Genomic DNA, 26,960 nt, shown 5'->3' on the forward strand with positions numbered 1-26,960 from the left:
TCTCGGGTCCTCGGGGAACTCGGGTACCCGGGGACCACTGTTCATGGCCCCGAGCACCCCTCTCGGAACTGGGTCTTCTCGGACCTCAGGGAGATAGTCCCCGAGGGAAAGCGTCACGTGGTATTCTGCTGTCCTGAAATCGGGACTCGAGGACCCCTGGTTCCCATGTCACCGACACGCGCGCAGCCCCAGCTTGGTCTCTCACCGCACCATGTGGCCACAGCTCACTCCCGCATGGTAGCGTGCAACACATCGGTGACCCCATCGCTCCTATGTTGGCCCCGAAGATGGTGGCACTTGAAGCTATGATGCTGGAGATGAGAATGACCCAAAGAGAGAAGGGAGGGGCGCTGGAGGTTCACCAGCTCGTGGGCACTCTCGTGGTGCGTTTGGCTTGGACGGAGGAGGGCCAAAACGAGAAGATCGATGGTGGGTGCTCACACGGCTCAACAAAGAGGAAGAAGAGGTCGTTGAGCTCGGGTCCGATAGGGAGGACAGTGAGGCAGCTAGAGGTAGTGGAGGAACTCGCCGTGAACTTCTTTCTCATGAGCTCAGGCGATGGGGACGGGTGGAGGGTGGGTTGTTGCTCCTACTCGCGATCTGGGGAGAGAAAGAAATGAGGGAGAGCCATGAGTGGGGAGAAAAGAGACAAGAGAGAGAGGCCGTCAGGTGGGTCTTGCAAAGAATTATGTTTGGCCTCTCAAGCGATCTCAGTTAACTGATGCACTAATCTATAAATAGGGGATGAGATTTAGAGGATTTATTGAAGAGTAAGGAGATACAAAGGAGGAATCTTTTATATAAGAACTCTTATATAGAAATATAGGAGATGAGTTTTAGAAGAGCTGTTGGAAATGCTTTAATACACATAAGTTGTGGTTGCTACTAGGCTTCGGTTGTTGCTAAGCATTTGGATTAGTGACAACGCATGACCACTCACCTGCCTGGTTTTGCAGGATGGGGAGTGATACCACGCGAGTATGATGCCAGTGGTTCTACTGTTACGTGTTCTATCCTTTTTGCGGCCATGCACCATGACTCATCCTAGCAGGGGCGGAGCATTGTTATGTCCAGGTGGGCTATGACCCTCTAACCTAATAAATTTTCTGTATTTTATAGTGTATTTTAAATTTAATCTCTCATATTTTATTAATTTAATCTCTATAATCTAGTTACACCCTATTTAGTTTCACCAGCCCCTTCTGAATTTCGGGCTAAACTCCGCCACTACATCTTAGCCAATCAAACGCGAAATGTCAGATGAGAACGGATACTTTACTGTCTGCATCACCTGCCCCTCGAGCCTTTGGATGCAAGAATGGATGCTAGTCAACTGAGTCAGGATAAGATAGCTTTGGTGATCCGAGGGCGACACTCTTCTCCAACTTGTGCTGCCGTAGTACTAATATGGTACTTGGCACGCCGGCCAGCTGGACATTCTGTCCGATTAGTGTCTGGTGGTGGCAAAAATTAAACAAAGGACGCGCTTATCACAGGCCTCTTCCCCGGCTTGTCCGCGTGATCCGGCCAGCCAATGGTGACATTTTGGAGATACTGATAGTACACAAATACGATCGGCCGATCGATCATATTGAGCTGACTCTACCCATTGATATAGTCAAAATTTGCATGCTGATCTAGCCATGCCTATGCCGTATGGTCACTGGCGATCGATCGAACCGATCCGGCTGTACGGGAGGGGACACTTGCCACTGCGTGCCCCTGCTGCCGTCCCCCGGCCTGGACCACAGCACAAGGGCACGCGCCCTGGTCTGGGATGACGCGTCATGTTTCCTTCCCAATCAGCAGAGCGGCTGCCGCTGTTCAGTTCGTGCCGGAGCTAGCAAGATCATAGCTCGCACGACCGGGCTGCTTGTGGCGCGGGCCCTTCCCGTGTCTCACGGCCGCGCGCACTTCCCTCCTGTGTTTCTCGACGTGATCCCACCTCTGAAGGGACGCGTACACGTTGGACAAGCCGTACGCGGCGCCGTCCCAGAGGTCCAGCTCCGATATCCGGCTCGCCGCCCACTCGCTCAGCCTCACGCCGTCCTCCCCCCGCTCCGTGCGGGCGTCGAGCAGGAGGCTTCCCAGGACCTTGGCGTTGGGGCGGCCAGGCATCGTTTGCACGAGCCGCGCGGCCTCGTCGACGTGGCCAGCGCGGCACAGGAGGTCCACCATGCAGCCGTAGTGCTCGGTCTGGGGCTGCACACCGTACATCGGCAGCATCTCGGAGAAGAGCTTCCGGCCCGCGGGCACCAGCCCGGAGTGGCTGCACGCCGACAGGACCGCCACGAATGTCACCGCGTCCGGCTTGACCATGGTTAGGTTTCGCTTTCCTTCGACCATGTCGTGGAACGCCCTGACGGCGTCCTCGCCGCGGCCGTTCACCCCGAGCCCCGCGATCACCGTGTTCCAGCAGAAGAGATTGGGGATGCAGGGCATGGTGCGGAAGACTTCGAGCGCGCGGTCCACGCTCCCGCACTTGAAATACATGTCAATGAGGGCGTTGCTCAGCACAGCGTCCATCCTTGTCCCTTGCTGCCGGATGCGGAGATGGATCTGCCTGCCCAGGGCGAAGTCCCTCACCTGCGTGCACGCGGTCACCACGGTGGTCATGGTCACCGTGGTGGGCCTCAGCTTCTGCGCCCCCTCATCCTGCTGAATGTGCATCAGCCGGTGGAACATCGCGACAGCGGTGGCGGGGTCCCCACCGCGCAAATACCCTGCCATCATCGTGTTCCAGGTGACGACATCCGGCAACGAGGAGCCCATGCGATTGAACAGCTCTCGGGCGGCGTCCATCAGCCCGGCCTTACAGTACCCGTCGATCATCGCGTTCCACGACACGAGGCTGCTGCTCATCGCGCGGAGGCTCGCCTCGAAGACATCCCTGGCGGAGGCGAGGTCCCCGGCCCTGCAGTAGCACGTGATCATGGTGTTCCACGAGGCCGGTGCCCTGTCCGGCATTCGGTCGAACAGCGCCCGGGCGTCGGCGATCCTCCCGGAGGCGCCGAGCGCAGCCAGCATGGCGTTGAAGGCGACCAAGTCCCTGCGCGGCATTTCGTCGAACAGCCTCTGGGCGGGAACCAGGAGTCCCCGCTTGGCGTAGCGGGTGAGCAAGGCGGTGGCCAGGATCACGTCGGAGGCGACGCCCAGCTTGCAGACGAGGCAGTGCAGGGCCTCCTGTTCGCGGCAGCCGGGGCACGCCGTGACCGCGCGGAGCAGGGCAGTGCGGGTGTGCGAAAGCATCCGCAGCTGTACCGGTGTTTTTTCTGCACGGTTGGGCCGTCCCATCCAGTCTGGATATAATTTGCCTCCGCAAAGGTGCTGGGAAGTGCGAACCCTCTCAGTGCCAGGTGAGAAAAGAGGGTAATTTTTCTTTTCGATTCCTCCTGAGCACGTCGTATATAGAGTTTATATATATATTCTAACATAAATAATTAAATAAATAGATGTTTAATAAAAAAAATTATAAGAATAGACGTCTAACCCTCTCTAGAACGGTTAGACCTTTATCGTTCAGAAAAAAATTCGTGGTCCAAGTTAGGGCGACTTTGTAAGAAGCACGTCCACGCTAAATAAGAATTTCGTAGCGCGGCTAGGTTGCCCTCTGCCACGACGATGGTCCACCCGGTTTGCACCGAGATCACCTTCTTCCGCACGTCCACTAGCAGGCGTCTCCGCGTCCACCAGTCCGGCCGAGCTCTAGGAAAACACGATCATGGGCTTCACGAGCGGCCTTCTCGCTTGTCGTGGCACGCTTGGGGTCGGCAAAATACAATACAGAAGGAAAAGAAAACATGAAAGAGACAAAGGAACATCAGATCGGCATGCATGCATGTTGTGCAAATCCGAACGTAAGAGAAGACGACGAGAAGCATGCGCAAAGAAAGCAAGAACAGGAATCAATATAAGATGTAGAAGTGGACGCAAAGCCCCAGATGCAGAGACGGAGACGTGAAAGCGCAAGGTGGTGACATCAATCAAACCATGGGGTGCATATATATTTCAGTTGACTTGATAATGGGGGACCCTTGCAAAAGGGTCAAAAAGACTTGATAATGTTGCATGGACGCAGTCATGCAGAGGTGATCCCGGATATTGCAGAGGTGGATGCATGACCGTCGACACTAATCTAGGCATATTGCCTACGCTTGCTAGGGTGATGAGACAAGGTGGAGCGGAGGGTAGCGAAGCAGCACCGGTGCAAGAAAAGCACTGATTGGCAGAGTTGAGCCATGGCTCGCGTGAACGCAACAAGTCAGGGGTGAGGGTGACTGACTTGCACGAATGATTTGTAATATACAATATATACACATGAATAAAAAGTATCATTCTGTTTTGATTTCACCAAAACAGGTGAAATAGCAACATAGCTTGAAACAAAAGTTTCGGTTGTAGATAAAGTAAGGTTCTCCTAGAAACACCATTTAGTTGGCCGGATGGATAATCTTAGCTATTGTTTATTGATATTTAGAGCTCAATTACTAGACCGGCCTCCTCCACTTGTTTGGTCAAGCTCCGCCACTGCGGCCAACTAAAGATTGTAGATAGAGTATGAGTGAAGTAAATGACACATAATTTGTTGATTATGTTAAACTATGGTTTGAGCCAATGTTAGAGCACTAGATTGGCTACAGCTTGAGTTATTTTTTAATTTTGCATACAATTATTTGAACTGTTGTATGCATGTACACTAAATAGCATATTTTATTTCTAAAAGAATGTCTAAACAACCTATAAAGTGGAAATCTATACTAGAAGTTGTTTGTTAAGTTGTCTTAAAATTACGTGTCAAATTCATAAGGCAAATTATAAAACGACACCATTGTATTTGAAATCATGATGTCAAATATGTGCCCACCAACATTTGCGAGGTCATGTGCTAGACTAATGCAAATGAGAGAGCATCTTCAACTGAAACCCTGCAAAAATCAGCTCCAAGACTAATGCGAGCCTCCTGGTAATAACCGATTGACTTCCATTGCCTGCTTCTCCCTCCAAAGCGTCCCACAAGTTACTTGCATCACATTCAACAAGCAGGTGGTTAACACCCACAGCTGCAGTCGACACAGGCTATGGCTTCAGCCTCTAGAGCATAACCGACCCTGCAACCTCTGAACGTTACTAGCATCAGCCGCGTTGATCACTCGTTTGTTTCGAACCTGAGGGCATGTACAGTTTTTTTAAGATAAAGTAAGTTTTATTGGACTCAAACAATTACATTAACATGATACAATCAGATTGAGATTAAGGTGATACAATCAGATTGAGAATACTCATAGCCTTTGTCTAACCAAGATGCACACAATATAAAAGAAAAAGATAAAACATAAAAGATTATTACAAAGGTGAAAACAGGGGATGATAAGGCGCTCTGATCCTTCGACTAGGCCGCCACCTATAGATCTGGGTAAAACACTCCCTGACCACCCTCTCCAAATGCTGACATGCCACTGTAACCGTATTCCGTGAATCCGGCTTCTGTAATATAGCCTAGATACGGAGCCAGTGAGTACAAATATACATAACCTGCAAAGGAGATGAAATATTTCTTTTATCAAACACAATATCGTTCCTGCATAGCCAAAGTGATCAGCAAGTAACAACTGCCCCCAACAGAACTTTCTGTTTCAATTCTCTCCTGATATCCCGTAACCAAGTACCGAACATAGGTTATCCTTTGTCAACACTACACCTCGGCGAAGGTACCAAAGGAAGACTCTGACTTTGAGGGACACCTTCAGTTTCCAAATGCGTTTATTACGATTGGGAACGTCACTATGTACAAAGGCAAGATAATGATATTTCACCGAGAACCGCCTATTCGGAGTTAAGTTCCAGCGGAACTCATCTTGCTCCTAATTAAGCACAATATTAGCAATTCGAGAAAGCAAGGTATTCCACGCAATTAATTTTGGCCCTATAAGATCCCTTCTAAAAGAAACATTTGGAGGGAAAGTTCGGAGGACTTCTGCTAACATATCTTGTTTGTTCGTTACTATATTGTAAAGGCATGGATACTGTTCTCGCAGAGGTGTATTTCCCAACCACTGATCTTCCCAAAAACAGATATGGGTACCATCTTTGATAGTGAAGGTTCCGAAACATAGAAAATCTCGCTTCACCTTCATAAGGCTGGCCCAGAAGTGCGAATCTCTAGCTTCCACTGGACCTATGATAAGGGTTTAGAGCCTAGGTACTTATTGTGAATCAGCTATTGCCACATTCCACCAGACATGAGCAACTTAAAAAGCCATTTGCTGAGTAATGCAATATTCTTCATATCAAGATCCTGAATCTCTAGACCCCCTTGATCTCTGGGTCAGCACAAAATGTTTCATTTTGCAAGCCAGTATTTTTTTCTTTTGTTCGTCGCTTTACCAGTAGAACTTGGAGCGAAAATAGTCAAGTTTTTTAAGCACCCCCCTTGGAATAGCAAAAAAGGACATCATATACATAGGCAAACTGTTAAGCACTAAATTAATCAATGTCAGTCACCCACCCGTTGAAATGTACTTTCCTTTCCAACTACTGAGCCTCTTCTCCAACCATTCCTTGACCCGTTTCCAATCAATATTCCTTAATTTTCTAAAATGAATAGGAATGCCTAAGTATCACAAAGGGAATTCACCCATACCGCAACCGAAAAGCTCGATGTATTGCTCAAACATGGCTTGGGTGTCACCAAAGTAGAATAGTTCACTCTTATGAAAATTAATCTTAAGACCCGATAGTTTCTCAAAAGCACAAAGCAGTAACTTCATGTTGTGAGCTTTTTCAAGGTCCTGATCCATAAAGAGTACGTATCATCGGCATATTGTAGAATAGAGATACCATCATCTATAAGATGAGGCACTACTCCACCTATTAACCCGTCTGCTTTGGCCCTTTTTATAAGAACAACAAGTATGTCCGTAACAATACTGAACAACATCGGTGAAAGTGGGTCTCCCTACCGGAGTCCTTTTTTCGTTTGAAAGAAAGGTCTGACATCATCGTTCACTTTGATGGCTACACTACCTCATGAGACAGAAGTTTCAATCCAAGTGATCCACTTGGACGAGAATCCTTTCATCTGAAGAGTCTGTAGTAGGAAGGGTCATTTGACCTTGTCATAGGCTTTCTCAAAATCTACATTAAAAATAACACCACTCGATTTCTTTCTATGTAATTCGTGAATAGTTTTATATAAGATGATGACTCCTTCTAGGATGTTTCATCCTCGCATGAACGCAATTTGAGTTGGACTAACCACATGGTCTGCAACTAAATTTATCCAATTTGTGGTCAACTTTGTGAAGATCTTGAAACTAACATTCAGCAAGCAAATAGGTATATATTGCTGAATCCGGTTTGCCTCTTTAATTTTCAGCAGCAGAGTTATCACCCCAAAATTTAGGCTAAATAATGGCAGTTCAACCACATATAATTCCTGGAATAAATTCATCAAGTCAAACTTGATAACATCCCAAAACTCTTGGTAAAATTCTGACAGAAACCCATCAGGACCAGGCGCTTTATTGTGTTCCATATCGAACACAACATCCTGAACTTCCTTCCCTACGGTGCCCTGAGGAAATGATTCTCCGCCTCTGAGACCTGAAGGATGTCCTCTTTCCTTGACTCATCAAGAGAGAAAGAATTTTCCTCATGTGGCCCAAACAAAGACTTAGGCCCTATTTGTTTCCTGCTTCTGGTTCTGCTTCTGCTACTGGTAGAAGCCAGAAGCCAGAAGTCAGAATAAACAGGGTTCTGGAGAAGTGGCTTCTGGCTCCAGAAGCCTGCTTCTAAGGAAAATAAACCAAATATTTGTTGTAGAACAGCCTATTTCCAAAAGCAGCTTTTCAGACAAGCCAAAAGCACAACTTTTCAGAAAAGCTCAAACAAACAGCCCTTATAATATTTAGTTATGTAGGCCTTTAGAGCGGTGTCTCCTTCGATTTTACCTTCCTTTTGATCTAGGTAAAAGATTCTTTTCTTCCTATGTTTTCTATTGGCAACCATCAGGAAGTACTTGGTATTATTATCACCAAGTAAGACGTCTGTCACCTTTGCCTGCTGATACAACTTGAGTTCTTCGTCACGAAGAAGTATGGCCAACCGATCTCTAGATTGAGCCAATTGCTCTCTCTTAATGTCGGTCAGTCCTCATACTTCGGCAACAATATCCAATTCATCTATGATGGACTGAAGCTGGTGTGGGACGCCCAACCCTGGAGATGTCTGCGTGAGGCACTCATCTTGTTATTCCAACGTTGGGTGTGGTTACGTCCTTTTACCGGCTTATTCCAGATTTCCAACAATCGATCATTAAAATCAACTCGAGTTAACTAGCTAAGTTCTAATCTGAATTGTTTCTGGTTCCCTGGAAAAGCCGTCGTTCTGGTGTCCAGCAACAATAGTGTGTGGTCCAAAACACCTCTATCCAGAGCATGTACAGAAACCAACGGATACTTGGACTCTCATTCCATAGTAATTAGGACTATGTCTAGCTTTTCATATGTTGGATTAGGAAGGGAGTTTGTCCATGTAAATTGTCAACCCGTTAAATCAATTTTTCTAAGATCAAAGCTTTCAATGAGAGCATTAAATAGAAAAGGCCAACGTTCATTATACCTGTTGTTATTCTTCTCGGTACTATTTCTCAAGATATTGAAATCCCCGCCAACCAAGGTAGGTAAGTTGTTCTAGTGGCAGGACTGCACTAGCTCAGCTAGGAAGCTAGATTTGAAATCATCCTGCGTTGGTTCGTAGACCGCCATAAGAATCCACTTAAATTTGTCTATCTTGCTGCTTAGATGGAATTTGACAAAAAAAATTCTCCTTCTGCAATTAGAGACAGATATAAAGTGGCTGCATTAATCCCGAGGAGAATGCCACCTAACCTGCCGCGAGGAGGAAGGTAATGCCAAACAAAATCAGCGCCACCTAAAAGGCAAGCCTGATTCGTTCTTGACAAATTATTCTTCCCTGACACTAATAAGGCTACAAAGTCCAAATTATGTTCCCGAATTCCATCAGCAACGTACCTATATTTAGCCAAGTCGGAGAGACCTTTGACATTCCAGAAGATGCCTTTCATTGGGATTTTTTTTTTTTTTTTTGTTGCCGCTATTCGGGACCTTTCGTCCTTTTGTCTTAGAGGATGACTTGGACTTTCTAGCAGTAGCCATAAGGTCACATATTTTTGTGCCTAGCTCCGCTCATCCCAATCGACCTCTGGCACATTCTTAACCAAGTGAGCGAGTAGAGCACCGTTAGGTTTGGCATCCTCGTCATCACTTCCGTCAAAAGGGTTAAAATCTTTTGAAAGATTGTGATTTGGCAATTTATTCATTTCTTTGGAATTGGTAGCCACCTTCATTCTGTCTACTTGTACATGTTTCAGAGCATGGATGGATAAGTTTATTTCATTGCTACAACTACCTAAAGAAACACCTAATTTACCAAAAGAGAAGTAAATTTGTCATTAGGTAAAGAAGCAATAGAAAAACCATAAGTAAATTGTGGCGTACCTAATTTAGAATCCCGAGGGGTGGTAGTCGATCGTGGTGACTTGGAGAAGTCCGTCACCATCGTAGCCCTTGCCGGAGAGTCCAAATTATGGACAACAGCCCACTTCATAGCCTTGATCATCGAATCTTCATTCGCCTCTGCGATGTTGTCAAGTGTAGAAGCCGCATTGAGACGGACACTTCGGCGAGGACCTTCCTGGTCCATCAGTTTGGCTGTGATGGTGACCTGAGGATCATCTGAGCTTGAGAGTGCCGGAGGACCTCGCCCAGACCCCATAGCCGGCACAAGCATCGGAAGAGGATTATCCTTCTGTGTCAGAACATTTGTTTTCTTGCTCGCTGCCTTGCTTGACGTCACATCCACCTGAAGAAGCACAGCATCTTTAGCTGGCGCTCCCTGAACCTCCACCGTGGAAAAAATATCAACCATCCGCAAGCACCCCTGCCAAGCGCTCGTGATGTAAATGGCCTGAATTTGAGGCTATGTTTGCTGGGTTATTTGAGCCATCAAAAGTTCGCCTTCAAAAAATCATTAGTGTAGAAGGCTAGAATTGTGGAAGCACAACTCACAATGGTGGAGGCCTTCGGGTTTTATATTTATAGCCATGTAAAATATACAAAGGATAGAAATACCGATATACAAGGTAGGTGATAATGCCTAGGATGGAAACTAATACTCTCCATATACAAGGAATGTGATAATCTAAGGATGGAAAGTAATAATGTGGGTATACCTATCCATAACAAGAATATGCACGTTAACCCCCCCCCCCCACACACACACACAGTCGAAGCATGAGGTTCCCGAACGCACAGGCTGGAAAGAAACTCCTCAAACAGCTGAATGGGAAGCCCTTTAGTCATAATCCCCGCGAACTGATGACTGGAGGGGACGTGCAGCACGCGAACCTGTCCAAGAGACACCTTTTCCCACACGAAGTGTATGTCGATCTCAATGTGCTTGGTGCGGCGATGGTGGACGGGGTTCGACATCATGTAGACTGCACTTACATTGTCACAATAGACAACGGTGGCGTGGTGGATGGGTTGATGTAGGTCCTTCATCAGCTGACGAAACCAACAACACTCGGCGACAGCATGTGCAATGGCTCGGTACTCTGCTTCGGCACTGGAGCGAGAAACAGCTGTTTGTCGCTTTGAAGACTAGGAGACTAGATTGTCACCAAGATAAACACAATAGCCGAAGGTAGAGCGACGAGAGTCGGTGTAGCTAGCCCAGTCTGCATCTGAATATGCAATGAGAGATGTCAGTGTTGACGTTGCGGAGAGATGAAGACCATAATCTAATGATCTTTTAATATATTGAAGAATGCTCTTGATCATGTGGAGGTGAGGCTCGCGCAGATCATGCATGTAGAGGCAGACTTGCTGAATGGTGTAGGCAAGATCAGGGCGAGTCAAGGTGAGGTACTGTAGGGCACTGGCCAGACTGCGGTACTCAGTAGGATCGGTAATAGGTGCGCTGTCTGAAGCGGAGAGGTTGGCTTTCGTGTCAACAGGTGTTGCTGTCGAGTGACACTCATCCATTCCTGCGCGCTGAAGAAGGTCGATGGTCTACTATCTCTGGGAGAGAAACAGGCTATCTGCCGAACGATGGATGTCGATGCCGAGGAAAAAGTGGAGGTCGCCAAGATCGGTCATGGCAAACTCCTCGTGAAGGAGCCTGGTGATGTGGTGAAGAAGCTTCGAGGAGTATGCTATAAGAATAATGTCATCGATGTACAACAGAATGTACGCGAGGGAGGAACCATCAAGAAGTACAAAGAGTGAAGCATCAGATGGTGAAGCCAAGAAGCCCAAAGTGCGGATGTGGGAGGTGAACCACTGGTACCAAGCATGAGGGGCCTTTTTGAGACTGTAGAGAGACTTCAGCAGACGACAGACGTGATTACGACGAGAGGTGTCCTCGAATTCGCTGGGTTGCTGACAGTAAACGGTCTTAGTAAGGGTGCCATGGAGAAAAGCATTCTTGACATCGAGTTGATGGATGGGCCAGGCGTTGGAGACGGCAATGCTTAGTATAGTGCGGATTGTCGCGGGTTAACAATGGGGCTAAAGGTCCCATCGAAGTCGATGCCTGGGCATTGTGAGTAACCACGCACGACCCATCGCACTTTGTACCGACCTAATGATCCGTCGAAGTGGAACTTGTGCTTGAAAATCCACTTTCCAGACACGATGTTGACGCTGACAGGACGTGGCATAAGGCTCCAAGTACCATTGTCAACGAGTGCTTGATATTCCTTGACCATTGCTTGACGCCACTGTGGTGCCATGAGTGCAGCATGGTATGACGAAGGAACGGGCACAACGAAGGTGTGTACGATGCAGAGGTTCAAGCGATCCACTGGCTTGGTAATTCCTGATTTGGCGCAAGTGGTCATGTGATGACCAATTGGCAGGGGCGAAATTGGCAAGGGCGCCGCTGGAGACACCACGAGAGGTGCTGGATCCATGGGCGAGATCATGATTGATAAAGGCGTGTGAGCGGGATTCACGGAGGAGGCCGCGCGTGGCAGGTGCGACGGGTCTGCTGACGCCGCCCGTGGGACATCAGCATATGGGATGTAGGTTGCGCGTGGCAGGGGCGCGGAAGGAGCCGCACGTGGCATGATGGAGTCTCTAGGTGCCGCGCGTGGCGCGGTAGAGAGGCCTGAGGTTGGAGAGGCGCGAGAGTCACACTAGTGCCCATGCGTGGCACGGTGGAGTTGGTAGGGGGCGCACGCGACACGGTGGAACCGTCTGGAACCGTGCGTAGCACGATGGTGTCGCCAGGGGCCACGCGTGGCAGTGATGACACGGTCTGGGGTACGTCCAGTACACCAGGGGTCGACATAATACGTCCATTGGATGAACCTATAGGAGAAAAATTGTTTGTGGCCACTAGTGGTAGGTTAGTAAAAATGGTGGAGTCGGCGAGAGGCTCAGTGGAGTTTGAAGGAGGACAAGGGGTATCTATACCTCACTCTGAAAAACTAGTCATTAGGTCGATTCTGCACAACCAGGAACTTTCGTGTACAACCTGAAACCTTCGGATTCCAAGAATCCGAACGGTCAAAAAATAGCAGTTACACAGCTTTCTGGTCTAACCCAAAACTTTTAGGTATAACTCGGAACTTCCGAGTTGGCACGAGACCAAGGCAACAGAGGATCCCAACCCGGAATTCCATCTGGAGGGTCCGAATAAAGATCACTAGAATCCAGAAGTTTTGAACCCATCCGAAACTTTTAGGTCCATACATTAAGAGCACCTGAGAACCCCAGTCTAGAATTAATCCAGAGGTTTCGGATTAATCCAAAACTTCCAGGTTAAACTAAAAGCCCAAACTGAGCACCCATGCTCAGAGCTTATCTAGATGTTCTGGCTATCCGGAACTTCCAGATACCATCAAAAACTTCCGAGTTTAGCACAATCGACCCTTTAAAAAATGGTGATATTTTTTTATATCAAAGTCCAATTTCAGCTATTTTGGACTCTATAGAAAGTTTATTCAGAGGGCTACACATCCTTACTGAATTCAAGATCTCAAATACATAGGATCAATCTAGGAATACTCCAAAATCCAATTTGGACACTTTAACACTTTCAGCATCGGACTCCTAAAGTAAACTCTCAACATAAACACATCCCACATTAAGCACATAGTTTGAGCATTCGACACAATAATCGAGAAACACTTTCGATAGTCCCTCTTGATAGTGCAACATATCTATAATCCGGTCTTGTACAAAATTCCTTGAGACCGGCAAACTAGAAAACTTATTCTAATTATACCTTTACCTTGAGCAATCCCATCGGACTTGACAAACACATCATCTAAGTCACGATGCTTCTCGTAGATCTTCAAGACTTGTCATCACCTCTTCACTTAAGGATGATGATGATGTTCATCCTCGCTTCCCTTTTTGATCTTCATGTGATTGAGACAAATCACCCATAGCTTTCCATGACATCGCACGGTTTATTGGTGCAAAACCTTCACTCACCAATCACCACAGCATTGGTCCTTCGGCGTCGAGCTATTTGCTTGCTCTTCACCACCAAATGGTCCATCACACTCAAATATTGTTTGCCCTTCACCGTCTTATCATAGAAAATGACTTTATATCCGACATCTTCATGCTCTTCACTTTGTTCACCATCAAGGCATGAACCGTAAATATTCAAGCATACAAGTTATCCATTAAGTTTGTCTTGATCTTGATCTTCCAACTTGGCATGTTGAATATCTCAATTGAACCCATGCCTTCTTATGGAATCTAACCTCAACTCACTCTCAAGCATAAAGTATATGAGTTAGTCCATAAAACGTAATTTATAATCTCATACCTTTAATCATTTAGTCTCCATAAGTGACTCAGCCTTCATGCATGTCATCGATCTTCATGAGCTTCTCCTTCTTCTTATGAGCATCACTAAGAGCTCAATAAAAATGATGTATTTCTTTTGATCTCATGTCATTCTTCATTGAATCTTTGCTTCATTTCCTATACATCTATTATGGAATAACCTAATAACAATTATCAACGTAATTGTTAGTCTATAGGTATTGTTACAACTTACCTGAGTATCACCTAAAGCTCATTCATCTTGATGCATATTTTTTTTTTGTGCATCATCTATGAAACAACCTACTAACAATTCTCAACAATATTGTTAGTTCATATGTATTGTTATTAATTACCAAAACTACAATTAAGGGCTAAATGCATTTTCACAAGCACTCACTGACTTAGTGGCCTAGTGGACAGAAGCAAACCAACCTCAGGATAACCGCGACAACTTGTTAGATGTATGGACTTTATTTTTCGACGAATCACTCACGCTTCAAGGCACGGGGGTTGGGATTATATTGATCTCTCCAATAGGAGAAAGCATGCAATACACTTTGTAGATTGATTTTTCAGCCACAAATAATATTGCTGAATATGAGGGTTTGCTCACTGGACTCTGAGTAGCTTCTGCTCTTGGCATTCATCGCTTACTTGCAAAAGGGGATTCATAATTGGTGGTGAAGTAAGTTAGCAAGGACTATAAAACCTCGGAACCTCGTGGAGATGACGAAGCTAGAAAAGGAATTCGTCGGACTCGTGGTCAAGCATATCCCAAGGATGGACAACTGCCTCACCTATAGTTTTGCCTACCTAGCATCATCACGATCTCTAGGACAAGTCGAGATTTTCATAGAGAAACTCTCGAAGTTGTATGTGAAATGATAAGAGAGCATGTCTGAAGGAGTGGTGGTCTACGAGACCTATAACCAGCTCGGGGGTTCACCAGGGACCAACGCCCCAAAAGGAGTCACGAGGGAACTCGTGGCTTAGCTCAAAAGCGAAGTTTCATGGATGGACCTAACCTGCAAGTACCATTAAGATCGAGTTGTGCCTGAGGGCGATGCACTAATCGAGCAAAATTCTCGTTGATCCAAGATGTATACCTTGGTGGACGACATTCTTTATCGAAGAGGCACTCATGGAGTACTCATGAAATGTATCTCTCAGAAGCAGGGTAGAAAACTACTCGAAGAAATCCATGGGGGTGTGTGGAGCTCATGCTTCCTGCTAAATCCTGGTTGAAAAGACATTTAGACAGGATTTCTATTGAACTATGGCTCTCTATGATGTGGACAAGTTAGTAATAAATAGTACGAGTTATCAATTTCATAGCAGAAGAGTAAATCAACCCGCTCAAGCCCTACAGATGATCCCCTTATCGTGGCTATTCATGACTTGGGAGCTGGATATTCTTGGGCCTTTCCCGAAAACGCTTGGGGGCTTTAAGTTCCTATTCATTGCAATTGATAACTTCACCAAGTTCCTATTTCTATCAAAAAGGGAAAAAGTGTCTTTAGGAACCGCAGAAAACCTTATCGTGTTCCCAAAGTGCCTAAAAGATAAGACATTTTCCACTCGAAGTCTGACCTAAGGTGATCGCGATGAACATTCCGAAGAAACCCCAAAAATCTTCCTAACCTACTCAAAAGAAACAAAGGCAGAACACTTGTTTGAAATTTCCTTGTATTCACGAGAAGATTCGCGGTCATACACATGCATTGCAGTAGAAATATGAACCTTTCATTTAATAAGATTTTGAGCTCTTTTACAGATAAGCTAAGGAAAAGAGGATTACAATGAGTCCTAAAAGATATAATCGACGAAGAGGAAGGAGAGCCTTCCTTGTTTCTCTCCAACCATCGGTGCCAATGAAGAGGATAGGGTCATCGACGCTTCGGACCCTTGCTAAACTCACTAGTGTTGTCGCACAATCATCGACATCTTTGACGATGATAGGGTTTGGTAGAGGCGTTGGCTCCTCACCTTCATCTTCAGTGTCAATGTTCGGCTACTCCCTCCAACTGTCCTCGCCGAAATAACACAAAAACCGAGAGAATGAAGCGATTGACGTCTTGCCATCTTTAACAGCGACGTTGTTGAATGCTTCCTCTTCCTCCAGCTTAGTCATCGCTTCTTCCTCCTCTATTTTTGCCTTTAAGAAGTCCCAGTCCACTTCATCTTGGACTGGAGACACCGAGGGCTTGCTGTCTTTAATAGTGACGCTGCGAGTCGCTACCTTCTCTTCAACCTCCTTATCAGAGGTGACGTAGATACCCTCCACTACTGAATCAAATTCGGTGGGAGACGACAGCGGGGTAAGGGGTGAGTTCTAGGGGGAGGATGAGGAATAGTCAGTAGATGAATGAGTATATTCAAATGAAGGAGGAGGTTCCATGATTGGAGTTTAGATTTGATGCAACCAAGCTCCAACACCTAGGGGTTGATATAGGCCAACAGGTCAAGAGACACATTGCTTCGTCTCCCAAGCATTAATTTCAGACATAGCTACATTATGAGCCGCGGACGCCCAGGAGACGCACGGCCATCAAGGATATGTCTTCTCAACTATCTCGCACAAATAAAAAGACAGTCGCTGGTGCACCCATTTATCCACTGGATTTTTCGGTGCACAGAGTACAATCGAAAAGGCGACACAACAGCTCTTCCACGCTCATGATAGGGAATCTTTTCACAACTATGCAAAATTTCACTGCAACAATTCAACTTTCAAGCTTGGCCAGCGATGAGTCATATCTCCCTCGTACCTTTGCAAGGACGAGATGATATTTATGGACTGACTAGAAAATCTACCTGGATGGAACACCTCCTTGAGGACTCGCTTGAGAACTCGGAGGTGTTTGGAATCCCGAGTAAGTGATCTGAGAGTCCAGAAAACCTGGTTAGATGCTTCATTCTAATCAAGGACCCAAGTCCTGCTCGATGATATGGTCGGACAAAAAACTTATCTTTGTTGGTCATATACTTGACCTATCGAAACATCATTTCACGTACTGGTGAGGGACATGATGATGACTACTAGATAACTATCATATCTGAACACCACAGGGTTTGCCGTAATTCTTAGAGCATATCTCTATCTTCGGGAGAGGGATCATTGCCCAGAGGATCCATAAACAGGGAAATTTATGTCAAAAATGGAAATAAACACTCTAGAGAATGTACGCCCCCCATATATACGGAAGCTAGGGACCCTGCGGAGGAAAAGCCAAGCCAATTGAGAGCCATAAGACTCAAAACAAAGACAAGAGATACACACCAATAGAAATTGAGCAAGAAAGCCGATGACTAGGTTTAGATCCATCTAGACTAACCACATACCGCTTTGTAACATACTCAATCAATACTAGATAAACATGACGTAGAGTTATTATCCTCTAGAAGTCCCGAACCTGTATAAACCCCCCCCCCTGTGTCTTCCCCTGTGATTCGTCTACTCAAAGTATCATCTATTTCTTCAACAAGTTCGTTAGATCGACGGTTCACAAATTGTCGACAAATATAAAATTCTGAAAATTACCTTATTAATAGATAAAAACACAAAAAAATCATACAACCTATATTGGTATGATAGATCATAAAAGAATATATTAACTGGACTTATCATAGTTGTGTAACAAATATAATCAGATGTATCAATCCCACAAAAAAAATTGTATGTATCAGAGTATTGCAACAATTACAGTTGCTTTTTAAATCTAGCCACACAATTGCATGTGCTATTATGTTAGTTCATTAAACAAGATCCCGAGACAAACAAACCTTCTTATGCTTTTCTTTAGGTGTGTGAAGCCTACACATGTTCCTCTGGTCATCCTCACCAAGCTTCAGCTTCTCCATGCAAGACATCAACCACTTCATATTTAGGCCTCCTTCAGTCCCATTCCTCACTCTAGGCCACCGTTCCTCTTTCTAAAAACTTGTTGGTGGTGGTTGCAACCACAATGGGTTAGTTTGCCAATAAGAGCATTCATCTTCTCCAAGCTTGACTCTAGGCACAAGATACTTACACTTCTCATTAACTAATTTGTTTTGAATTGACCACCTTCATGACAGGGAGACCATGACAATGGCTAGACTTACAATATACGAGTTTTTTTATTTATATAGTAATAGAGAGAATAAAAAGGTAGAGGATTCATTCGATTATTTCCATTTCACGTATTGTGTGTCATTATTGTCCTTCTTTTATGCAAATCAATCTTTCTTTGCGGTTAGGCCATTGTATTTATATAATTTGAGGGTGCAACAAAGATATGTAACATTTTTGACAAAAAAAAAGGTGTCATCACGATTTGCATTTCAGGTAGCTCTTATAATTCAAGCGTTTGCTGCATGTGTGCTAGTGCTGCACCATCTCATCTACTGCACTCCCCTCCATGACGCCAAGTTTCCAACCTGAACACTCCACTCCCTGATTTAAACGTCAATTTTCGTGGAAACATAACCCAAACACTCCTATACTTGCTTCCCCATCCACTTGCCCTTTCATCTATGTCCCTCCCTCTGATCAATCGCTCTGTCCGTTCTCCGCACACATATGGTGATTTTCGCTCACCCCAACCCACATGTTTTAATTTGCATTACTCACCTCACCCAATTTCATATGATGGGTAATTCATCATCCATCATGTGCTTCTTCACCCCAATACGTAAACAAGCAATGCCTTACAACTACCATGCGAAAATGTTGGGTTGTATATACGGTAAAGATTGTGTATTTAGTAAATAATTATATGGTTGTTTACAAGATGGCCAAATTAATGTGAACTCCACATGTAAGGGGGCATGTGCCCCCTCCCCCCTCCTTCACGCACTAACCTCTTCCTTGCCGCTGACACTGCCTTTTGCCTTTCATTCGTCCTTTGCACCCTACCCCTACTCCCCACGCTGCAATCGTGATCACCGTCGAAGTCATGTTTGCCCCCAGATTGCGCGCCTCCTTTAATCAACTTGTCACTCTCTCCTAGGCACAATCTAGTCTAGATTACTCTCTCCTCGATCCTACCCTTCAACACCTTGTGTAATGGTCTGCTTCAACAAAATGAATGCATAATCCTTGTACAATCATATCAATACATATGTTTATTGCTCAGGACTTTAGTCAAACGAACTACCTTACATACTTAATTATAATGATTACATATGTACTTCTTGTGTAATGCTTGAGTGATTGTGTATTCCTTTTTGTGTATTTAAATTGAGCCATGTATATTTGTTTTAAAAGTTAAGGTTACATCATCTTAATTACATGCATTGATTATGATCACGCTACATAGTTTTTTTCGTGTAGTTCATGATCGCGCTACATAGTTTTCTTTGTGTAGTTCTCGTAATACTCAAACTTACCCATTCTCTCATACCTACATGATGATTATGAATTACCCATCGGATCCAAAGTCTTTCGATTATTTGTTTAGTCCATTACTTAGTTTGTTACTGTAAAGTTGATGAATTAAGCTTCATATTAGAGCTATTAGTGGTAGTGGTACTACATATTGAAAATGTGATTAAAAGATGTTTTATTAAGTGCATTTTATCAGCCATTTCGTCATTCAACCTATATCCCATAAGATTGCTAACACAATATTGATTATTTCACTGCTAATACAATGTGAGTGTTGCTAGTTTCGAACTGGGAGTGCTAATAGCTGTAACAAAGGAATTTATTTATGTACGCCATGCGTTTTTTTCTAGCCTTAAAGGATTTCATTGCTTTGTCTTACACATGGATGTAGATCATTGTGGATTGACATGCACAAAAGTGTGGATTATATTGTTTACTCATTTTACTCTATGACCTAGGTGAATTTTGATCTTCGGTATTTGTGTTGACACCTACCTCTTTATTTCGCTTGGCATTGAAAATAGATACCTCTATACTGCAAATATAACCTTAAACCTTGTTAGCCACTACATTTTGACAGAGTTTTGTTAAAGACCTTAATTTTCATAACTTGGCCAAATTTGACTAGAATTTGGATTGAGGCCAAAAATTTTGTAAGGTTAGGTTTTATTTGCCTCTCCAATTTATATTTGAGCCAAACTTCGCATCCAATTTGGCTCCCCAGGTTTGGTAACACGCTATGTTTGGCTTAATTTTTGTGTGCGTCATTTGGGTATAAACCAAACAAGCACTAGACCATTGTTGGTAGAATGGAGGTAAGATGAAAATAAATATGAAGCACTTCACTGACAAGGCATCAATAAAGATGAAGCCCTTTCATGGGTTTCAATGGTCTGTTGGCTACGTCTCACATTACCCTCAAAAGCAACTTGTCCACACTGAGCCCAAACAACCAAGACCTCCCTTCGTGCCACATGTCCATACCTCAAGTGCCTGCACATGGGGCTCTGCTAGTTAGCGCGAGCTAGCAAGGCTACTTGCACACGTTTCCAACCATCCCATTTAGGTAAGTAACGATCTTCCTTTCTTACCTCTTTAGGTAATCAAAAGACTCAAGTCTTCACTATAAAAATTTTATAGCAGAAAACTGACCTAAATTTTTTGATCTTAAACATTTTACCAGAAATTGTGGATTAGAATGTATCAACGATTAGTAGAAAACTGAACGAGCATTTACCACCCAATTTGCACACCTCATAGTAATTGACACCTTCGTAAGACTTCCAAAATTTACCACTCCGCGTGCGAATTCTTCTATTCTGTGCCATTCTTGCAGGCTTCCAACCTCCTCTATCCCCTTCTACCCTGATGGGATATTGGGCTGACCAAAATACCCTTGCCACCCATTGTTGGTTTCACTGTTGTCACATCTACCTGATGCTTCTGCTATTGCCCACAGCTAAGATGTCGTGCTCGTTGTCCACCATAAGTAGCAAGGGTTAGAGGATGACAGCGCAGTTGAATGTGGAGCCAAGTGGGAGGGATCTTGCTAGGAGCTCGACGTAGCCATACACGCCCTGTCCTTCACCGATTGTGCCCACGCTACCCTCGAAGGCCCTATCGAGCATGCGCCTCCTTGACCAGTGCCTCCTACCCGTGCCTTGCCCCTCACACAAGACCACCCATTGCTTAATTGAAGGGGATACCAAGACAGATAGCACTGGGGAAGCACTGGGAGGGGAGATGAAGAGTACGGGTGACACAAGATTTTTTTTGTCCCATCAGGTGAAAAAGAAACAAAGTAAGATGGAAAATAGGTAGTGGCACAAAATAGAAAAATTCATAGATCGGATGACATATTCTAAAATGCATGTGAATTTGATGTTAAAAATTGAGAATAAGCATATGGATTGAGTTTGGCCTTGTGATTTTATATGCTTTTATTTCACCCTCTCATCTACATGTGTAGACTTTTTCAAGATTTCTAAGCATGTATTGGGGGGGGGGGTTTCACAATTCCACTGAGAAGAGGATTTTCACTTTAAAAATTCCTTAAAAGGAAATCCAAAAACTAAAATGAGAAAGTGAAATTAAAAATAAAGATACAATTCACTAAATCTTATTTTTTTTGTTTATCTTTTTATACATTGTGTTTTTGATTTATTTTTCTGTGGATCATTTTTTGTTGTTGGAATGATCGAGAATGCCGCTTGTAGCTATATAACTATCCGATATATAATCCATCGGTGGATTTTGAAGCTTTCAACTATATATTCTTTCATTGTTCTCATTCACTAGTAATCATGAGCAAGCTGAGTTTCTCCGTATAATGATGCTGCGAATAATCCAAGTCACTTTTTAAATACTACGTATCTTAATGCAATGTATCTACATTATTTAGATTTCTTATCATGTCTAACAGGATTTTTCCCCATAGGCATGATGTTTGCTCTGCATTCGATCTCGTAGGTGACGATGGTGGTGTGGACGTCTTCCACCGCCCGTTCTCACAGGAGGTTATCTTCATAATCATGATGTGCAACATTGCATATGCTGCTGGACTAGTGTTCATTTTATTCCTGCTTTGTAAGCTTTACTATAAGGTCTGGTTCCTCATCGCATTGAGTTTTTGGAGGTAGACATGGCGGAGTATAAAGAGCATACCTGATAATTTAAGGGACATGTGATAAATTCAATTTTGGACTGCTAGGTAAGGGCGGATCAACCAAAAGGCCTGCCCCCCCCCCCACCTCAGTGGGAAGTCTCTGTCCTTAATTGATGCTCAAAATCACAACTATAGTAGAACATGATGACAACACAAATTGATTAAAAAAATTATATGCTTGACGTCAAAAACAAATATGACGATGAATAAATGAGAGTGGATGACAATTTTTTTAGGGTGCATAGGGTAGGGAGGAGTTAACTTTCAAAGAGACTGAGTAGTGAGGAGAGAGGGAGATTCGATACACTATATTGCCACCAAAAATGGATTAGTATAGAGAAATCACAAGTATTTGGTCTTATGCATATATATTCTATATGATTTGGAAGTTGCCAAATGTAAAAGGAAGCCTCTCAAAATAGTTTCTCCACTGGCATTGGTCTCATGAGATGAGATATGTATATGCATTCTTGCCTACCTTCTAAGTATATTTTGAAAGTGTAATCCCACAAGTCTTTGAAGTTGACTATTTTTAAAGAGTAGACCCCAGAAGATTCCAAAGTTGGATTTTTGTAGAGAGTACATACCACAAGATTTTGGACTGATCTCACGACAAAATTTCATCATCTAGTCTTCAAGATATGTTTCTTGTCCCTTAGATAAGAAATACAAAGACAATGACATTAACAAAATATTGAAGCGGATAAATGCATATCTAGCATAATTAGTTACCACCTATTGCAGAAATGAATTACAATATAAAGAAAATTGTCAATCTATTTATTATGTGCTTCATGTGAAATATAAACATGTACAAGCTCATTGCTTGTTCTCATCAAATTTCAGAAATGTCATGGAGCCATAATTTGTATCGGGGGAGTTGATACAAAGGTGGAAACAATCATTCTCAAATAGTAGCTCACTACTCACAAATGTTGTCGAGGAGCCTGATGAAATTTGTGGCGGGCATATTATATCCCATGTAAGTTATAATATATACATGCATCATAGAAAATCATAAAATTCTTATTATCTTGGCTCTACCCATTTCTATGAGAGATCTCATTATCCACCGAATTAACTTATGAGAACAGAGCAAGAGTGCAGCTAGAAATGGCCTTCGATCTGGGCTCCAGCCCCTCCAACAGTTTGTTTTTTATTTTATTTTCTCAATTGAAATTGCGTGGCCTTTTTATCCTACACCCTGGGCTCTGAAACTAGCCCCGGTAGCCCTGCAGTGGCATCCACCCATGCATGTCAGTAAAACATGTCATGAGATCTGCTATTATCTTTAGAATTATTGGTTTAAGACAATGCAGGGTGTGGTTGACTTCGTGTAGATTTGATAACTCAGTTCTATTTGCAGGTACCAAGTCAAGACTTTAAATTTTTTTGCTATTATATATCTCAGTAAACTTAAACATCACATCTGACAAATAACTAGATTGAATTATTTGATTATATATTATATGCATGGTTTGTTGCTTCATTTAGACAGAAGTTGTGCCAGAGTTTCTCGTTCCCTGTATCATAATAAGCAATCACTCTCAAGATTTTTGTTTACTACTGTGCTTGTGTTATGTTTCCACAGGTTGCTCAATATTATTCAAGCACATACATAACATTTGTGCTTACCGGTGGTATGGCAACATTTGGTGTCTATGATTTCCAAATTTGAAAAGTATTGACCAAATAAGGTCATCAAGAAATTTCGGTTGTAAATGTGCATCCTGAATTCAATTCTGTGCTCGCCGGATGGATGGTAAGTTTGAGGATATCTATTCAAATTCAATGAAATTGTACCTACAATTACCACTTTATGCCAAGTGAGAATGGGGCGGTGGAAAACTTCATCACCATCAGCACTATGCGGAGATGACTGCTAGCAACCATCTTGCCTGCAAAATAAAAATAAAAAACTATGTTAGGCACTAAAAAATCTAGTATGTTCATGATGCCTATAGATTATATACCACTATTAAAAAAAACTAAGGTTGCTCATGTTGATAAAATAATTGAAAAAAATTGAAAGCATGGGTTTCCACCTACCTTGTTCAAATTATCCTTTTCTTTATTACGAATAGTTCTTATTCCGTAAGCCTTTATTAAGAATAACTATGGTCCCATGTACAATTCTTGTTTGATTTTAATTCACACCAAGCAACAACGTAGAAAGGAGGGAGAAACCAACACAACACCAACCTGGTTAATCAGCAATGAAAAAGAAAAGGATCAGCGATGCCGCTCTCCCGAGTAACTGCAGTGAGCGGTTCCAGGGCCGCGACCTCGATGAAATGAACTCTACCTTTCCTCTCTAAATATCTCCTCCCATCCCTCATTGACCGGTGTGCTCAGATTTGTTGTGTTGTGCCTCCTCATTGAGAATATTTCTTTTGTGCAATTAAATACTTAAAGTCTAGTGTTGAAAATGAACTAAATACAGACGCACAATTGTCTATCATATCAGCTTCCTTTTTTTTTTCTCTAAACACAAGCAAATATAAATGCATCGGATAAAAAAACAATCACGAATCAAATTTTGGTTTTTAGCTCCAACATGTCAAGCTAAAATTTGATCAGAGGCCAAACCAGAGCCGTGCTAAATTTTGACCACTAATATGACATTTGGTTTGAAACCAAAACAAAATTTGATCGGCCAAAAATATTAACAGATGATTTGACCATTCGAGATTTATCAAAAAAAAAACACTAGAAGATTTTTGACCGATCAAATATTTTCAAAATATAACCAAATTTTAACTAAAAACCAAACAAGAACTAAATTTTCAAGAAACAATTAAAATTTAGCTTAGCTTCCTTTAGTCTCTAACCAAGCAGCCCCTTTAGCTATGCTGGAATTTTGCCTCAACTCATCTAGGTATCTGATGACTTGCTGCTTGAATAGTTAAATATAACTGGCGGGGAAAAAGCACCGAAAATTGGACCGTGGCGCAAGGCAAGAACATGCTCGCGACACGAACACGAGGACCCCAAAAGAAAAGGACAATTTTTCGTACCCTACACGCGCTCCCTAGCCTGCGCTGCGCAGGAAAAAAACCATACTACTGTGTGATAAATTGTTACAGTCACCTGCTTCGATGGCAGCTATGCCAGTCAACAGAATCCCAAGAAGGAAGAGTTTGATCGGGAGCTGAGCTTGTCTCTACCTATAGATGTTTCGCCTGTAAATATATTTGGTGCAAATCTACCAATAGCAAAAGTGTACACAACCTTAAGCCATGGGAAGGCTTACTGATCTCCTGTTTCACAATACGATGTAACTCTCGACTCTTATAAGAATTGCTATATCTTTTGTGGATCATATACTCCATTTAGTCAAAAATATATACCATTTTTTTGACTTTTCACAGTATTCGATGTGCAACTTTGATCACTATTTTATATTAGCATATAGTTATAATATCTAATAAAAATATAATATTATGAAAGCATTTTTCAATAGAAATCTTGCACGTATAATTTTCTTGTTTTCAAAGTAAATAATTTAGAAGTTATTGACGGTTAAAAATTTAAAAGTTTGATCAGATCATGCCAAGTATTTATAACGAGAGTAGTATCTTAAATTATTATCGCTAACTTCTTCAATTATAACTATTTTACTGCAGAGCACTTTTAGATTGATGAAATGGATATAATAAATGTTTTAAAATATTCATTTATTGTTTCCTACTTTGCAGTAATGCTTCTACTAAAAAGACAACTCATACCTCAAAACTTCCAAAATAGATATGGTTTCTAATGATGACTAATGCACAACTACCGTATCTCAATACTTGAAAAGTTCCCATATGCACTAATGCACATAGGATATCTCGTATACACGAAAGTTTATCTAAAAACAGAAAGAAAGACTTTAGAGAACGTACGTTTCCTATATATACAAAACTTAGGACCCTACGGAAAACAAATTACAAGTCATTAGAAGACACTAGCGACATACGATTAGAAACTCATACAAGCTAGAAGCCCTTCATAGCCAAATTTTCTTCAACTATACGCAAGGAAGTTGCTGACTAGATTAGGCTAGACACATACCTTTTAATAGTCTAAAAGATCAATACAAGATAAAAAGAAATGTATGGTTAATATTCTAAAGGACACCCAAATCTATATAAAATCCACTTTATATGTTTTACTAATATGTTTATTGAAACATCATCGTTTTTTCTATAAATTCGTAAAATCGATGGTTTACTCATCATCAACAGTTTTACTAATAGTTTTGCTACTTATAAATCGATTCTTCACTCACTTCTACGTGGCTTTCCTTTCTGATGATGGCAGTGGCGAAGTCACAATATGGCTGGACGAGGCCTGACACCCCCAACGACGCTGCCATCTAGCTAACGAAGTGCTAATCAGCATGTGTTAACTGCAGTTCAATCTAATTCTTGATCTAATTGACCTCCTTCGTATCTAATTGGCCCCTCCTATGTCTAATTCCTGGCTTTGCCCCTGAATGGTGGCGAAAGGTGGTGACATCCACAGATACTGTGGGAGTGGAGGTGGGATTGATCGGGATAGGTGTTTGCATGTTAGGTATGAAAAGATAACAATGGAGTGGGTAAACACAGTTAGATCAAAATATAGCGGCTTAAGAGTAACCGAGTAGTGAAAAAATTTAGTCGAACTGACATGCAGACACACCTTCCAACTAAATATCAAATGTCTTTAAAAATAAGTCTTAGCTTAGATGATCAGTGAAGATGGTTGTATCTCTTATGTATCAATGATCAAATACCAAATTTGTTTCTTGTGTGTCTCTCTAAGGTGTAATTTTTTTAGTGTTAGGTGATATATTTGTCAACATCAAGACACATATGATAACTTCGTCAATCTTCAAATTTCGTATCTTCGGTCTTTAGTAGACGATATGTGCGTGCGTGTGCTAGTGTAAGTGTGTGCGTGTCTGTATGTTGTGTTAATATTTTTGAAAAAAATCAAATTTCTTTCTAAGAGTAGGGCACACGAGTACTGTAGTTAATAAAAAAAGTAGAAATACCGCGTTCCATTTATTTCTTCAAACTGTTCTCTC

General features: G+C 42.9%; 2 protein-coding genes across 2 annotated transcripts; both read right to left on the minus strand.

Moving 5' to 3' along the window:
• Positions 1-1,138: 1,138 nt before the first annotated feature.
• LOC133931166 (pentatricopeptide repeat-containing protein At3g29230-like) lies at positions 1,139-3,297 on the minus strand. Its single transcript, XM_062377980.1, has one exon. It carries the CDS (start codon positions 3,292-3,294, stop codon positions 1,825-1,827), a length of 1,470 nt encoding a protein of 489 aa, XP_062233964.1. The 5' UTR covers positions 3,295-3,297; the 3' UTR covers positions 1,139-1,824.
• A 7,385-nt stretch (positions 3,298-10,682) lies between these two features.
• Positions 10,683-11,066, minus strand: LOC133930220 (uncharacterized mitochondrial protein AtMg00810-like). The gene has a single exon (XM_062376884.1). It carries the CDS (start codon positions 11,064-11,066, stop codon positions 10,683-10,685), a length of 384 nt encoding a protein of 127 aa, XP_062232868.1.
• Positions 11,067-26,960: the final 15,894 nt, after the last annotated feature.

The sequence above is a fragment of the Phragmites australis genome, chromosome 10 (genome assembly GCF_958298935.1).
Source record: "Phragmites australis chromosome 10, lpPhrAust1.1, whole genome shotgun sequence".
NCBI lineage: Eukaryota > Viridiplantae > Streptophyta > Magnoliopsida > Poales > Poaceae > Phragmites > Phragmites australis.